Genomic DNA, 17,204 nt, shown 5'->3' with positions numbered 1-17,204 from the left:
TAACATTCTGTTAGCTCAGGGGTTCTCAAACTGAGGGTCATGACCCCTCGGGGGTCACGAGGTTATTACGGGGGGTTGCAAACTGTCAGCCTCTGTCAAGGTTCCTTCCCCACTCTGAACGCTAGGGTACAGATGTGGGGACCTGCATGAAAAACCTCCTAAGCTTCTCTTTACCAGCTTAGGTCAAAACTTCCCCAAGGTACAAAATATTCCACCCTTTGTCTTTGGATTGGCCGCTACCACCACCAAACAAATACTGGTTACTGGGGAAGAGCTGTTTGGAAACGTCTTTCCCCCAAAAAATACTTCCCAAACCCTTGCACCCCACTTCCTGGGCAAGGTTTGGTAAAAACCCTCACCAATTTGCCTAGGTGACTACAGACCCAGGCCCTTGGATCTTAAGAACAATGAACAATCCTCCCAACACTTGCACCCCCCCTTTCCTGGGAAATGTTGGATAAAAAGCCTCACCAATTTGCATAGGTGACCACAGACCCAAACCCTTGGATCTGAGAACAATGAAAAAGCATTCAGTTTTCTTACAAGAAGACTTTTAATAAAAATAGAAATAAATAGAAGTAAAGAAATCACCTCTGTAAAATCAGGATGGTAGATACCTTACAGGGTAATTAGATTCAAAGACATAGAGAACCCCTCTAGGCAAAACCTTAAGTTACAAAAAAGATACACAGACAGAAATAGTTATTCTATTCAGCACAATTCTTTTCTCAGCCATTTAAAGAAATCATAATCTAACACATACCTAGCTAGATTACTTACTAAAAGTTCTAAGACTCCATTCCTGGTCTATCCCCGGCAGAAACAGCATATAGACAGACAGAGACCCTTTGTTTCTCTCCCTCTCCCAGCTTTTGAAAGTATCTTGTCTCCTCATTGATCATTTTGGTCAGGTGCCAGCGAGGTTATCTTTAGCTTCTTAACCCTTTACAGGTGAGAGGAGCTTTCCCCTGGCCAGGAGGGATTTCAAAGGGGTTTACCCTTCCCTTTATATTTATGACAGCCTCCACTCCCAAACCCTGCTTCACCTCCATCATTTATAATAGTGTTAAATATAAAAAAGTGTTTTTATTTTATATGGGGGTGGGGGTGACACTCAGAGGCTTGCTGTGTGAAAGGAGTCATCAATACAAAAGTTTGAGAACCGCTGTGTTAGCTTTTTTGACTGCCACTGCACATTAAGTAGATATTTTCAGAGAACTATCCACGACTCCAAGATTTCTTTCTTGAGTTGTAAAAGCTCATTTAGACCCCATCATTTTGCATAATTGGGATTATGTTTTCCAATGTGCATTACTTTGCATTTATCAACATTGAATTTCATTTGCCATTGTCATCCAGTCACCAAGTTTAGTGAAATTCCTTTGCAACTCTTCAGAATCAGTAATTTTGTATCATGTTGAGTAATTTTGTATCATCTGCAAATTTTGCCACCTCACTGTTCACCCCTTTTCCCAGATCATTTCTGAAAATGTTGAACAGCACTTTTCCCAATACAGATCCTTGGGGAGACTGCTATTTACCTCTCTCCATTTTGAAAGCTGACCATTTATTCCTACCCTTTGTTTCTGATCTTGTAACCACTTACTGATCCATGAGAGGACCTTTCCTAGTGTCCCATGACTGCTTAGTTTGCTTAAGAGGGACCTTGTCAAAGACTTTCTGAAAATCCAAGTACACAATATCCACTGGATCACCATGCATGTTCACAGGTGTTGGAATCTCCTGTGTGGGAATCAACCTATTTGGCAACTGCAATTGTTCATGAGCCCTCTTTTCTCTATTGCTTACATATTCAGTTTATAACATGAGTGTCCACAGGTGCAATCAAGAGTCAAGAGGCGTATGGTGCCAATACTTATGTCCTGGCTGTATGCAGAGACCTTCCTATACTTAAGATGGTACTTCCTGGGTTATGCAGGCCAGATATCTAAACAGATGGTTGCTTGGCACCTATGTCCATGGCAAGGATCTGATTAGCTTGTGTGCAGGCACAAGGACAAGATGGGCATGTATGCAAGTGCCCAATTATGTGCACCAAGTGTAGCTGATGAGGATAAGAGGCCCTTCCGGGAACACCTAAACAACTGTCCAATGTGAACTTCTACACTCATGGTTAAAGGAAAGTGCTACTGATAAGTCTACTCAGAACACAATCTTAAATATGCAACAGACTTGACATTTGTACTAAGCCCCCTTTACACTACCAGAGTGCTGCAAAAGGCCCTTAGCATAAAAAAGAATCAGATCCACTGACTGTGGAAAGTGAGACCGTGACCACTTTGAATCAGGAGGAGGGTTGAGTTGTTGTGTTAGCAAAATGTGTTGCTGTGGAGTGTAAAGTAGAGATTCCCCTTATGGTTGGTTGGAGCAATTTTCCCCTTCTTGAGGGACTTTGCAGTACATGGTGGAAAAAGCATAGTTAAACGTCTACACCCTAATTTAACCCATTTGATAGGCATCCGTTTAGGCAAAATGGATCTAAAAGACTTCCTTGGCTCAGCTGACTTTATAAGGGTAGCAGAGTGAAGAAATCTATACTAGCTACATAACTACTAAGGATTGCTAAGAATTGAAAGTGGTATAAAACTTAGTTTACACACTTTTTGGTGTGACTTACGCACTCAAAAAATCATTCTTGAAAAATACTCTTGAAAGAAACAAAAGAATAATTTGATATTATACATTGCCAATATAGCAGCAATATAGGATTCATTGTATTGTACTGTGTTGCTGATCTAATATGAACCCCAGTCCCCCAAAATGGATCCACATGAGAAGACTCCCACACCACCATGGAGAAGTTTTAAAGATAGGAGCCATAAACGGCAGTTTTGACTTATATGGTCTCTGACAGAATTTCACTGAAAAGCATGTCTACTTCATTACCATTCGTTTTGATGCTTTTTAAACTTAAAAAACAATTTTATAAAGTTACTTGCTGTGAAAGTTCCAGCACTGGCAGTTCTAGAAACCACATTCTCTAGGTATCCACAGAACAGATACAATGCTGCACAGGTACCAGCAGTGCAAGCTTCTCTACACTGCTTTGCCAATGTATGACAGGAAGGGAGAGTGCTATTCTGTATCTGCCACAATAAATCTTGTATGCAGTGTTGCTCCAGTGGTGTTGATCCCAGGATATTAGCGAGACAAGGTGGGTGAGGTAATATCTTTTATTGGACCAAGTTCTGTTGGTGAGAGAGGCAAACTTTAGAGCTTACTCTGATCTCTTCAGCAGACCTGAAGAACAGCTCTGTGTAAGCTTGAAAGCTTGTCCCTCTCACCAACAGAAGTTAGTCCAATAAAAGATATTACCTCACCCACCTTGTCGCATTAAATCTTGGTCTTTCTGCTGAGCACCCCAACAAAAGAGTCAATGAGTGTTAACTGTGCTGTGTGGTTTTGTGATGTGAACAGCTGAGAAGCTCCATTAAGATCAAACACATTTTACGTAGGCCATCAGTAGGGCCCTACCAAATTAACAGCTGTGAAAAACGTGTCATGGACCATGAAATCAGCCCTCCCCCATGAAATCTAGCTATTGGAGAAGAGAGGAAGGGAAGGGGGAGGAGTGGCAGTGTCTGAGCCAAGGGGTCCTACCATGCCTGGGGCTCCAGCTGCTAGTCCCATTCAGGCTGAGGAAGGACAGGACTTTCTCTTCCGCTGCCCAGCTGTTGCTGGGGGGAGAGCAGATCCACCTCCAGGTACCTCCCCCAGCTGCAGGAAGCTCCAGGGCTAGGCAGCAACCCGAGAGCTTCCTGCAGCCTCTGGCAAACTTCTGCGGTGGAGGCTAGTCTGATCTCCCCCACTCCTCCTGAGAACAGCCATGCAGGGGAAGAGCAAGTCCCGTCCCTCCTCACCCCAGCCCGGACTACCAGCTAGGAGCTCCTGGCTGGGGCACTCCCAGCAGCACAGGGAAGATCAGACCCACCTCCAGCTCCAGGAACCTTCTGCAGCTGCAGGAAGCTCTGGGGCTGCTGCCTGCAGACCCCAGCTCTGAAGGCAGCGCAGAAGTGAGGGTAGCAATCCCACAACCCCCTCATGACCCTCTTTTGGGTTGGGACCCCCACGGTTACAATACCGTGAAACTTCAGATGTAAGCATGTAAAAACGTGAGATTGACTAATTTTCAAATCTTATGGCCATGAAATTAACTGCAATGGATGCGAATTTGGTAGGGCCCTAGCCATCAGTAACAATGTTCAGTCACTACCAACCTGGGCTGGATTTGAAAAAAATGCTCATCCATTTCAATTTGATCACATATAGCTAGCTTCCTTAGAAATAAAAAAGAAGTATCTTCACATAACACAAGTATTTTCAAGGTACTGAAACTACAGATATACTCCAAAAAAGGAAAACAGCAGGATTAATCATCCAGAGATTCAGCAATGGTAGGAAAAGTGGTGGTTATGGCCAGGAACAGAAACCTCTTGTGGTAACCATAAGCAATGTACTTTTTATATAGATATTTATGTAGTTAGGACCAAATTCTGCCTTTAGATACACTTGCCCAATTCCCACAGAAGTTAAAGGCACTTGAGAACTACAGATGTAAACTGCACAAGGTTTCTCTTTAATCAGATTTATTTGTACAGAAAAATAGACAAATCAGAAACTCCTGGGTCTGTATAGATTCACTTGAGAAAGCAAATTCCAAAGTCAAGCGTGACATTAAGGGCCAGATTTTTAAAAGGTATTTGGGCATCTAGAGGTTCAGACAGGCACTGACTATCTCTACCTATGCACCTCTTTAGGCACCTAAATACCTTTAAAACCATGGCCCTAAACCCTGAACTTGTGCGAAAAATTGCACATTAAGATTTTGATTTTATCTGGGATGATGAACTGCCAGCAGCAGGCCTTGAAACGCCAAAACAATTTGCCTTCAACTGAATATGAAAAACATAATCACATTCAGCGATAATCATTGCTTTCTAAGCAGAAAGAAAATAACAGTGAGATTAACTAGCATCATCTGTAGTCAGTGTGGTTTGAAAGCTTGTGTCTCATTAACAGAAGTTGGTCCAATAAGAGATACTTCCTCGCCCACCTTGTCTTTCTAATATCCTGGAACCAAAAGAAGCTACAACCACACTTCATACATTCAAATCAATAAATGCTCAGACAGTTGTGGAACGGAATCAAGACCATTACATCACATCTTTGAGGATATTTGTTCCAAAAACATGATCCAGTTGATCAGACTTCTGTCACATGACCTGGCTCTGAGTTCCTTAGAACAGACGAAAGAGCTTCATGTTCCAGAGGCTGAACTAGAGACTCTGAGTTTTCCCTAGTAATCTATTATGAAGCCTTGTGTTTCAAGGATGTCATGATAAAAAAATAGCAAGCATTTCAGCCATTTTCTATTGTTTAAAATGAATAAATGCAGCTTGTTATGTCCCAATATTCCTACATGTCACCAGCATAAGCATTAGTTAAGCGACACCATCAGGCTAAGTTGACAAATACATGCCGATGCTCCCACAAAGCTGTACTTACCATAGTCACTGCATATATTTAAGTGTTCTTCATAATATGACACAAATTTTCAAAAGTGACTAGTGGTCATGGGTGCCTCCATTTTTGGGTGCCCAGCCTGAGATACCTTAAAGGATTTTCAGGAAGAGGGTGCTTGGCACTTTTCTAATATTCAGGCCCTTTAATATATCTCAGAGTGGGTGCCCAAAAATGTAAGCCACCCAAAATCACCAGTCACTTTTGAAAGCTGGACCTATGCTCTATTTTCCTTGTGAACCTCTTATACTGTACATTTCTGTTTTTGACACAGGGATTCTCTGAACATTTGTGTCCTATAAAACCCCATGACAAATAGTTTCAACACAACAAATAATGTAAAATGTTATATAATGTTCTACTGCACATAAAAAGATGGGGCCAGATCATGGGCTGCATTAGGGCAACTTTGCACCATTCTACTGGCACAAAACTACCCTGAAGCTAACTTATCCAATCACTGGGGGGGATTCTCCCTACATAGGCAGTTTCCTCAGATGACACAGAGCCACTGCAGGGGCTCCTGTGCTCTCTCTCCTCTCTGCAGTTGGTGCAGAAGGCATGGCTAGAGGAAAGGGAGTGTAACCAGGGTGTCCCTTTACCTTGTCAAGCACTATCTACCATAATGGTTCCATGGCTGGTAATGAGCACCATATAAGAACCTCTGTAGAACAGAAAAGGAGTACTTGTGGCACCTTAGAGACTAACAAATTTATTTGAACATAAGCTTTCGTGAGCTACAATGGCTCATGGGCTGTTGTCACTTATTCCAGGAGAAGATCCCAGTGCAGATCTACTGCATGACCGAAGGCGCTCAAAGGTAGATTAAAGCCATTCCTCTTCCTCAGCTGCATCAAACACTCCTTGGAACAGCCATGGATTTGGTTCATAGTATTTAAGTGCCATATACTACCTTCAATCTTCAGACACAACTGCTGTTAGCCATCAGTGCGAACTGTGTGTGGATCAGTGGCAGCATGTGGTCTTCAGCGAGGGCTGGCTGAGGGAAACCCAACTCCTAATGACATTCAGTGCTAGTAGGGTTGGGTGCCTAACTCCTTTAGGTTCCTTTGAACATTTCAGCCATAACTATACATGTATATTTAATTTGGACTCTTTTCATCACTGGTTCAATGCCAGTTGAAGGCAATGGCCTCCATCTGCCACAGATTCCCTCTGTCCTTCCATGTCAAGTGCCCATGGACCAGGAAAGTATCATGAGGGAGGGAGACTCCTTGTATCTTTCTCCCCATTCCCTGAGCACTTGAGAGCTACAAGCACAAGTAGTCCTCGTTCTTTCTGCTGATACAGACTAACACGTCTACCACTCTGAAACCTGACACTTAGACTGATTTCAGTGCCTTTCACATGTGGCCTTTTAGTGCCACCTTCAGGTTAACCCGAGATTTGCTCTGTGTGCTTTCTTCTGAGCACCAGTCCTTCCCTTAGTCCCATTGCATTCCAAGACTAGCAGGAAGCCATGGAGTCTGAAGTAGATGCAGGTCCAAACAAAATCAGATCTGAACTTCAGATTCAATTTCAACTTTGTATCCTTGTAATGGGCAGAAGCAAAACATCCAGATCTGACCAACCCCAAACTTGTGGGATTTTAAATCCATATCCAAATTGGTACTTTCCCAGTATTCAAGATATTTAGCTTTGGAATATTATAGAGAGAGGTTCCAGCTGCAATCTCACATCTGAATCCAGATCCAGGGTTTGATTCTGAGGTTTTGATTCAGGCCCATCTCCATTCATACACTCACATTTCTGGTATACTGGTTAGTTGAAATTTGTTGTAATTGTAAATGACTATGGGTAAAATTTCTAAATGGACCTCATGTCTAACCTCTCATTTTGTGTCTGCAATTTTGCACCCATAATCAACTGCAGGCATAAAATTATGGTGAGGTTAACTGTGGGTATAAATGATAGGATTCAAATGTCTGTTGATCTAATGTACTGGCACAAACTGATATTTCCATGTTTACCTGCTATCTCATTTGAGCCTGCATTTACTAGCAGGTGCCACTGGCTGCAAGCACAAAATCAGAGGGCATTTTTTTAATGGGCTCATTTTTAGTGGGCCTATAATTTCTTATTATCCCACTCAAGTTAGATGCTGGTGAGGTTAGTTCTATGCAACTTTATTTGATGGTTACTAAAAAATAGTGTCTTGTATTAAGATACAGTAGTCTACATTTTCAAACAGTAGAGCTGTCAACTATGTACTTCCCAGTTTATGTGGATCTTTTTTCTTGATTTGTAAGTTTTACTTCCTGTTCTTATTTCATCTTAAAAGCAAAACTACTCAAATACCCCAATCCCAACCCAACTCACCCTTTTCTTCATTCTTAGACTCATAGACTTGAAGTTCAGAAGGGACCATCATGATCTAGTCTGACTTCCTGCACATTGCAGGCCACAGAACCTCATCCACCCACTCCTGTATTAGACACACAATCTCTGGCTGAGTTACTGAAGTCCTCAAATCATGATTTAAAGATTTGAAGATACACAGAACTCACCATTTACACTAGTTTAAACCTGCAAGTGACCTATGCCCCACGCTGCACAGGAAGGCGAAAAACCCCTAGGGTCTCCACCAATCTGAGCCAGGAGAAAATTCCTTCCCAATCTCAAATATGGCGATCAGACCCTGCACATGTGGGCAGGACCCATCAGGCAGATACCTGGGAAAGAATTCTCTGTAGTAACTCAGAGCCCTCCCGTCTCTTTGCCTTCATCAAAACCACCTCCACCTATCCTCTTTCTGTTCAATAATAAAATAATAATATTCAGCACTTTATAGAGAGTTTTACATTTTTAATCACTTTATTACCATAAACACATTAAGTAATCTTTTGGGGCCATTAGTTGCTACTATTTCTCTACCAATCCTTAATCTCTGCGTTGTCACACTCTCCTAGCAAGCTATCCATAATTAAAGAATCAAAGACAAGAAAGGTCAAATGTGACTAATTGCTATTTTAATGAAAATGCCACTGCTGTATCTCTGTGCTCTGATCCTGGTGTAAAACCACGTATCTCTGACCAAGTGAATTTGTTTTTCTTGTTTGATGGACATTGTAACCTTTTTCTTTTTGGGGGAAAAAAAAGAAATCAATAGCATCTATACTGAGGGATTCACTGACCCTGGCCCCTTCACCCAACACTGCCCTCAAGCTGGAGTACAGTTGGCTCATGTGAAGATCTGGCCCATGGCATACAGACAAGTAGACCTCTGTGAGAGTTTCTTGCCTCCTGCCCCAGCCCCTGCACAGCAGAACCATACCAGGGGACTTCTTAAACGTTGCATTTTAGACCCTCTTAAATGGTGTTATCATGGCTAAGGCTACGTTTTAGTCACGGGTATTTTTAGTAAATGTCACAGACAGGTTGCAGTCAGTTAACAAAAATTTATGGCCTGAGACCTGCCCATGACTTTTACTAAAAATACCCTCAACTAAAACTTGGGGGGGGGGGGCGGGAGAAGGGGGGGCTTCCCGAGGGCTCCGTGGGTGCTGGGAGAGGGCAGCTTGGGTGCTGGGGAAGGCGGGCAGTGGCACATGGCCCGGGACCCCTGCTGGTGCTGGGGGGGGAGGAGAAGGTTCGCAGGGCTGGCAAGCTCTTTATTTGGCTCTGCACCTTCCCCCCCACCCGCAGAGTTTGGGTGTGGGTGGGGGCAGGGGATTGGGACATGGGATGGGGTGAAGCAGGCTCTCGGCGGTGCTTACCTCGGGGGCTCCCCGGAAGCGGTGACACATCCCCTTGCTCAGCTCCTAGGCGAAGACATGGCCAGGCAGCTCTACACGCTACGTCCGCCTAGACCACTGGCTTCACAGCTCCTATTGGCCGGGAACAGCGGCCAATGGAAGCTGTGAGGTTGGTGCCTGCAGGTGAAGGCAGTGCAGAGAGCTGCCTGGCCGTGCCTCCACCTAGGAGCTGAGTGAGGGGGATGTCGCCGCCTCTGGGGAGCCCCCGGGAAAGCACCGCTGCATGGGGAGGTGGTGGGGAGAGGTGTGCAAAGCTTCTTATGTATCCTTATAAATACAGTACAACTTCTAGTAACATTGGGGATATTCAATAAGTTTGAATAATTGAGGTATTTTAGGTAATCAAGGGAGTTTTCAATTTAATTAAATGTTGTCATGGGATATGACCCTATTTTGGGTAACAGAGATTATCAGATAATTAATATTTGGCTAATCAGAGTTGCACCCTATTAAGAATCGGCTTCATTTCTTTATATATGTAAATTGTTTAAATCTCAGCACAAAAACATTAAAATTTTTCTAAAGCTCATTAAATGCCCTGATTAAAATACCACTGGCCTCTACAAATGGCGAATTAGAGAGGATTTTCTTGACCAAATTACCTTAGGGGTAACTACCCCACTCTTCACATATTCAAAACTTCCACAGATTCCAGGATCAGGCCTTTATTACTAACTGCCCAACAAAGCAAAATGTACTGACTGGTATCATGTACACCCACAAAAATTATTTGAATCAGTATTGAATAATTATCTATTTCTAAGCACAATTTTAAAATTCTACCTTTTCTCTCCTTTGGAAAAGCCCTACAAAATTTTAAAAATATGAAAACAGTAAGATTCTATGGAAATGTAATAGATTTCTATAGAAGTTGCTCTAAAAATATGGATCCTTTCCATAGGTGGTTTTTAAATTATCTTATACAAACCAAGAATACAATTGTCTATTGCACTGTATATACTTTTTTAAAAAAATCTTTAGAAAAGTTATCACTTCCTATTAAACTATATAGGATTATTATAAGATTAAGTTCTATGGGTCTTTTTCAGAAGGATTACCTCATACATTACTACTATCTTTCAGCCATTATTGAAAACTCCTTTCTAAAGCACACTTTTCTAATTTGAACATTTGAGTTATTATTCATGTCCCTCTCCACTGTTGCCTATTCATGGCAACCTCCTTCTCCATCTAGCCCTGAAGCACATTCTTCAGATGAAAGAAAAGGAGTACTTTTGGCACCTTAGAGACTAACCAATTTATTTGAGCATAAGCTTTTGTGAGCTATAGCTCACTTCATCGGATGCTCATCGGTAGCTCACGAAAGCTTATGCTCAAATAAATTGGTTAGTCTCTAAGGTGCCAAAAGTACTCCTTTTCTTTTTGCGAATACAGACTAACACGGCTGTTACTCTGAAACAATTCTTCAGATGGTTAGACAAAGGGATCACACAATTTATCAACCACCAGGGGACACTATTGACAATGGAAAGAGGATACTAATGTTGACTCATTAAAGGGAAAAGCAATGTAAAACAAACTCCTGCGTGTGTACATGTATATAGACGTAGATATAGATATTTAACTTACTATTGTTACAAGTAAAATTTAAGATTACAATACCTGAATGGAAATGGAGGAAAAATTTATTTGACTCCCCCCCATCCCCGTTTGTTTACTTTGTGCATTTTAAGTGTGTGTAATCAGGTTTCACTGTTTTACCCTATATAATAAGTAGCTATTCGGTCAGTTTCTTCTATTGCTTATGTGTTTTAAAGAGGTGTTTTAAAATGACAAAAATAGGTTTCCTACCTGAAACTACTAAGGTACTGAAATTTACCAAATTTCAAGCAGATGGTGCCTCTTTAAAACCCTTATTATCAATATTTATGAATGCAACATATAATAACTCAGCATAATATTATGTTAAAGCCATCACAGCCCACTGAAACAATGTTTTAAAAACAAAAGGTACTGACTTACAGAATCTAGACCTTATTAGCTGATTCATAAAAATGACATAATATATCAGAGTATGGCAAAAAGCCATGTAAATAAACCAGACAAGTTCCAGACCTATTTAAATTTATTAATAAAGTTTCAGTTTGCAACTTTGACAAAACATCATTTCTGAATACCACTGAAGTCAATGGGGCTGTTAGATGCAGATGTTCACCAGTCTGGAGCTTGTTGCAGGACTAAGGCCCTAGACCATAGACAGGTGGTGTCAGCTTCCATCTTTCCCTGGAGGTGTTCAACCCCTGCTCAGCTCCAGACCCCTTTCCCCAAACCCCCACCCATGCCCTGCCAAGGGTGACCATATTTCCCAAAGGGAAAATGGGACATCCCTAGTCACTCACCCAAGCCACCGGCCCCCCTCCCCACAAGGCTGTTGCCAGTCGCTGGAACCCTGACAGCCCCCTGCATGCTGGAACGCTGCCAATCCCCCAGCCCTGCCTCCCCCACCGAGTGGGACTGGCATTTCCACTCACCTCCCCACCTCACATGCCTCTGCACAGCACCCCACTTTTTTGACAAAAGTGGGCATTTGTCCCATTTGCTCTTGCCAACTGATCAAGTTGGAAAGAGGAAATGGGACAAATGCCCACTTGTGCCAAAAAAGTCGGGACAGCCGGAACAGGACTTAAAAAAGGGACTGTCCTGGCCAAAACGGGATGTATGGTCACCCTAGCCCTGCCTCTTCCTGCCCCTGCTCTACTCCAGGCCCTGCCCTCACCCCACCCCTTCCCCCAATCTCCCTCCCATTCACACCCCTCTTCTGCCCCCTCCCCCAAGCATGTCCTATCCCTGCTCCTCCCCCAGCGCCTCCTGCATCCCATGGAACAGCTGATCCATGGTGGGCGGGAGGCTTTGGGAGGGAGGGGGAGCAGCTGATCAGTGGGGCCATCGGCAGACACAAGGCACTGGCGGGGTGGGAGAAGCTTGGCTGCAGGTGGGTGCTAAGCACCTGCTAATTTTTTTTCCATGGGTGCTCCAGGGCTGGATTACTTGGCTTTACATTGATACCTCTTCCCTCATTTCCAAGAAGCTACTGGACAGCCAACAGATAGTAATAACTTTTATTCATTTCTGAGTAGTGCTGAATTTGAGCCAGCCACCTAGAAGTGAAAGGCAAGAACACCTGTAACCAACCTCTGAGCCATCCTGTCTCCTGCATTTATGTTAACTATGATATAATTTTTTGTAGACTTTGGAAGCTGCAATATAATATAAAAGTGACCTATAAATACATTAAAAAATAAAATGCTGTAGTTTAGGAACACAGGAATTGCCATACTGGATAAGACTACAGGTTCATCTTGTCTCTGACAACAGCCAGTACCAGATGCTTCAGAGCAAAGTGTAAGAACCCCATAATAGGCAGTATGGAATAATCTGCCTCCCACAGAGGTCTCCCCTGATCTTTAATAGTTTGGGAATGGCTTAATCCCTGAAGCACAAGATTTAATATCCCTTCCAACATTTTTGTTGTACATTAAATCAGTTTGTAAACATGTAGTAAGATTTTTACCATTTAAATGTCCTGAATTAGATTATTCCATAATTTGACCTTTCCATCAGAGGTCACCAACCTTTCTTATGGGATTTTAGCCATTCATCCACATAGTGGTTTGAGGTACAAACTTGAAATTTGCTCCTGCACACTTGTGTCTGATTTTTGGGGAGGTTGGGTGGAGACTGATTATCAAGGATCATCAAGAACTCACAAATCTAACCATTTACAAAAATCATCACAATCACCTAGGCGTGGGGGCCATGTTTAATATAAGGCCTTTGATGTGGAGACATGAATGTCCTTTGAGGTCAGCAGCTCTATTAATCAGACAATCTTGAGAAACTCATTTTAAGTGAAAAAGAGAAAAGGAGGACTTGTGGCACCTTAGAGACTAACAAATTTATTTGAGCATAAGTTTTCGTGAGCTAAAACCCACTTCATCGGATGCATGCAGTGGAAAATACTGTGGGGAGATTTAATATACACAGAGAACATGAAACAATGGGTGTTACCATGCACACTGTAAAGAGAGTGATCAGGTAAGGCGAGCTATTACAAGCAGGAGAGAAAAAAAACCTTTTGTAGTGATAATCAAGGTGGGCTGTTTCCAGCAGTTGACAAAAATGTGTGAGGAACAGTAGGGGGGGAATAAAGATGGGGAAACAGTTTTACTTTGTGTCATGACCCATCCATGCCCAGTCTTTATTCAAACCTAATTTAATGGTGTCCAGTTTGCAAATTAATTCCAAATCAGCAGTCTCTCTTGGGAGTATGTTTTTGAATTTTTTTGTTGTAATATTGTGACATTTAGGTTTCTGTAATCGAGTGACCAGAGAGACTGAAGTGTTCTCCGACTGGTTTTTGAATGTTGTAATTCTTGAGGTCTGATTTGAGTCCATTTATTCTTTTACCACAAGTCCTCCTTTTCTTTTTGCAGATATAGACTAACACGGTGGCTACTCTGAAACCATTTTAAGTGCGTGTGTCACCGGCAGCCACAAGCACCCAAGGGGGGTGAGGGGGGTGCTGTCCACTAGAATCAAATTGCTGGCAGCCCTCAGGTTCCTGGTAGCCAGCCTGGCCTCAGGCCGTGTAAAGAGGCACCTCAGGGCCCAGGAGCTGCCCAGGCCAGCACAGGAGAAGCGGCGCTGCGGGCGGAAGGGTCCCCTCTATCGCGCACCCGGGCTGACGAAGCGACACCACTCACGTGCCTCCCACGCAGTTACTGGCCCTCCCCCAGCCGCGCCCAGCCCCTCCCTCTCGCCCTCCGTCACCTGTCCCTTGCGCAGGCAGCCACGCCCACGTCCCCTGCTCAACTCCCAACGGCCTCCGCGGCTCGTTCTTAAGCCACGCACGTGCGCTCTGTTTTGGTGAGAGCCGTTGAAGGTGGGGAGGAGGGCGGAGAAGGGCAGACAATGCGCATGTGTGAAGGGGAGACCACGCCCCGAGAGGTGGGGTGGGTGAAGAGCTGCGTGCGCACGCATGCGCAGATGGGGCAGTGCGTGCCCGTTCCGAACCAGTTGCTACTGCTGAGGAAGCTTCTGGGGTTGGGGGGTTTGTAGCGGCGGCCGCTGTTGGGACTCGCCCCCCCCCACCCCGGCCATTTGTACCTGGCGTCCTGAGGCGCCCCCCAGGCCCTCGCTCAGCACCAGCCGAAGGCGCGACGCTTCCAAAATGTCGCAGACAGCAATGTCCGAGACCTATGGTAGGAGCCGGGCCGGGGCTGGCGGGGCGCGGCGCTGCCCGGGCGGCTCTGCGCTTGCGGGGCCCCGGAGGGTTCGCTCCCTGCTCTCCCGTGCGAGGTGCCGGGCCCCCTTGCGGCCGGCCCGCAGGCGATGCCCGCGCCCTGTGCGGCGGTTCGGCCCGGTAGGGGGCAGGGCACGCTGAGCTCCCGGGGGGCAGGGGCAGGGGATGTCAGCGGCTGCCGGTACTGCGGGACGGGTCTGGGAGCTCGGGTGGCTCCGGGGCCATCGACTCCCCGGCCCCAGCGTGTGGGATGCAGCAGGAGCAGTTTCCTCTCTGGGCGCAGCGCTGCGCGGGTGCCTCGGTGCTTTATCATCCCGCGGGGGGAGATTTGCATCCTTCTGAATTAGGAAGAGTTGGCCACAGCTGGAGACAGAACAGGAAATTTGATGGACTCATGGCCTGACCCAGTTTGGCAGCGGGCTTTTAGCTCCTATCCTTCAGCCAGACTTTTTCTTTACGTTTGTGAAACAAGCAAACACTAAAATACATTCCCTGTGTTGTCAGCTTCCTGGATTTCACCGTGGTCCTTCTCTTTGGTGCTCAGTACAAGAAGCCTACAATTAGAATGCCTAGTTTAATACGTTTTTTCAGTGTTGAGAACTGGTGATTTATTTGACTTGTTGGTGAAATTCAGGCCTTGAATCTTAAGTAGACACTTAATACTGTTGTATTTTAAAGGGATTCAGAAGGAACATCAGAGATCCATTGTTTTAGCAGGAGGTGATTGTTACTTTTGTGGCAGTGCTCAGAGATTTTAATTAGGATTAGTCTTGTGCTAGATCATGTCTTTCTATAAGTTTGTACGGAGCCTATGTCCAAAATGCTTAAAATCAAAGATAAAATATGTAAGTATAGAAAACCATAGGAGGGAATGGGGAAAGAGGACAAGAGAACAGTGATATCTTGTCTATGTAAGCACGCTAAAGGACACAGTTAAGGCAATCAAAGGGCCTGTGCCCAGCATGGCCATCTTCTTGCCGCTTGGTCTGGCTTACCACTGTAGCTGAGGGTTGTAGTGCTCTCCTCCTGCCCTAGAGAGGGGAAAGGGCAGTTCATAGTCGTATTGAGCGCATCCTCAATTTAACAGGACATCATTGTAAGGGTAAGTACAATAACACATTTACTTGAAGAAAAGGAGTACTTGTGGCACCTTAGAGACTAACCAATTTATTAGGTGCCACAAGTACTCCTTTTCTTTTTGCGAATACAGACTAACACGGCTGTTACTCTGAAACATTTACTTGAGGTTCCTTCTCCTGCATTGGACTTGCCTGTGTTTGACTGCAGTGGAGTCTCAAACAGGTCCTGGCTCATGGCATAGCTTGATCAGAGGTGAAAGTAAGCTGGTACGCCCCGGTATGGTGTACAGATAAGAGCCAGTGCGCCGTACCAGGACCGGCTTTCCCAGAGGGCAATTTAAAGCCCTGGGCTAGCGGCGGTGGGGCTGCGGCAGGGATTTAAAGGGCCCCAGAGCTCCGCTGCTGCTACCCCGCCGGGGCCCTTTAAATCCCTGCTTGAGCCCTGCTGCCCGAGCCCTGGGGTAGCAGTGGTGGGGCTTTAGCGGGGATTTAAAGGGCCACAGAGCTCCAGCCACTGCTAGTGCCCCGGGGCCCTTTAAATCCCCGCCGGGGCCCTGCTGCCTGAGCCCTGGGGTAGCAGCGGCGGGGCTCTGGCAAGGATTTAAAGGGCCCCAGAGCTCCAGCAGCTGCTACTGCCCTGGGGTCCTTTAAATCCCTGCCTGAGCCCTGCTGCCCAAGCCCTGGGGTAGCGGCAGTGGCGGGGCTCCAGCGGGCATTTAAAGGGCCGGGACGGTAGCAGCGGCTGGAGCCCCAGGGCCCTTTAAATTCCCGATGAAGCCCGGCCACCGCTACCCCAAGGCTCGGGCAGCAGGGCTTAGGCAGGGATTTAAAGGGCTTGGGGCTCTGGTAGCTGTTACCACAGCTTTAAAGTTCTGCCAGAGCCCCGGGGTAGTGGTGGCAGCTGGGAGCTTCCAGGGCTCCTCAGTGATTTAAAGGGCCTGGGGCTCCGCTGCAGTAGCGGCAGTTGGAGCCCTGGGCCCTTTAAATCACCTCCAAGCCCCAGGGCTCCCAGCTGCCTGTGCAGCTGGTAGCTTGGGGGTGATTTAAAGGGCTGCGGGCTCCCAGCCGCCACTACCATGCTGACCAGTTTTGTGACTAATGATGGTATTTCTTGTCATCTGAAACTCTCTGTGGTGCATGCCATATAGTTACTTTTTTTCTGAAGATTTGTTTTTAAACCAGCTTCTCTGTGTTATGAGGATCTTAACTACAACCAAAGATTAACATTTCTAAACTCTTCTTTTAGCCATAGCAGCAAATTTTTGTGTAATGTCTGAGTGACCTTCTTCTTTCAGTTGCACTGTCCAGAAAGAATGACAGAATTTAAGACAGAAGCTCCTCTAGGATGACAGCTGAATGGAATGTTGGAACTAAGGTTTCTTTGTCAGTTGTGAAGAAAGAGAAAACAAACCACAAAATGAAGTGACTTGCAAAGTGTTTTTGCTTCCAATTCTGCTCTGGGAAGAGATGACTGAAAAGACATTCAGGCAATTCAGCAGCAGTAGAAGCACTAAATATAAATTGCTTTCAGTGCTCTAATACTAC

General features: G+C 45.0%; 1 protein-coding gene and 1 long non-coding RNA gene across 4 annotated transcripts in view; one reads left to right on the top strand and one right to left on the bottom strand.

Moving 5' to 3' along the window:
• The window catches only part of LOC311518064, a 129,347-nt gene extending 115,112 nt beyond the window's left edge, over positions 1–14,235 (bottom strand). For 2 of the 3 annotated variants that reach the window (XR_014710875.1, XR_014710876.1), the window contains exon 1: positions 14,109–14,235. This is a non-coding gene — a long non-coding RNA (uncharacterized lncRNA). Of the gene's footprint in view, positions 1–780; positions 860–14,108 lie in introns of those variants that run through there. The other variant, XR_014710877.1, reaches the window with a different exon arrangement.
• Positions 14,236–14,317: 82 nt separating this feature from the next.
• RAB4A (RAB4A, member RAS oncogene family) overlaps positions 14,318–17,204 on the top strand; it is a 31,512-nt gene continuing 28,625 nt past the window's right edge. Inside the window, exon 1 of the mRNA XM_084624841.1 lies at positions 14,318–14,539. Within this exon, the coding sequence (XP_084480967.1) occupies positions 14,509–14,539 (31 nt within the window). The 5' untranslated portion in view covers positions 14,318–14,508. The remainder of the gene's footprint in view (positions 14,540–17,204) is intronic.

Source organism: Lepidochelys olivacea (genome assembly GCF_965140295.1).
Source record: "Lepidochelys olivacea isolate rLepOli2 genome assembly, chromosome: 3".
Lineage (NCBI taxonomy): Eukaryota > Metazoa > Chordata > Testudines > Cheloniidae > Lepidochelys > Lepidochelys olivacea.
This window is presented reverse-complemented; position numbering and strand designations above follow the sequence as displayed.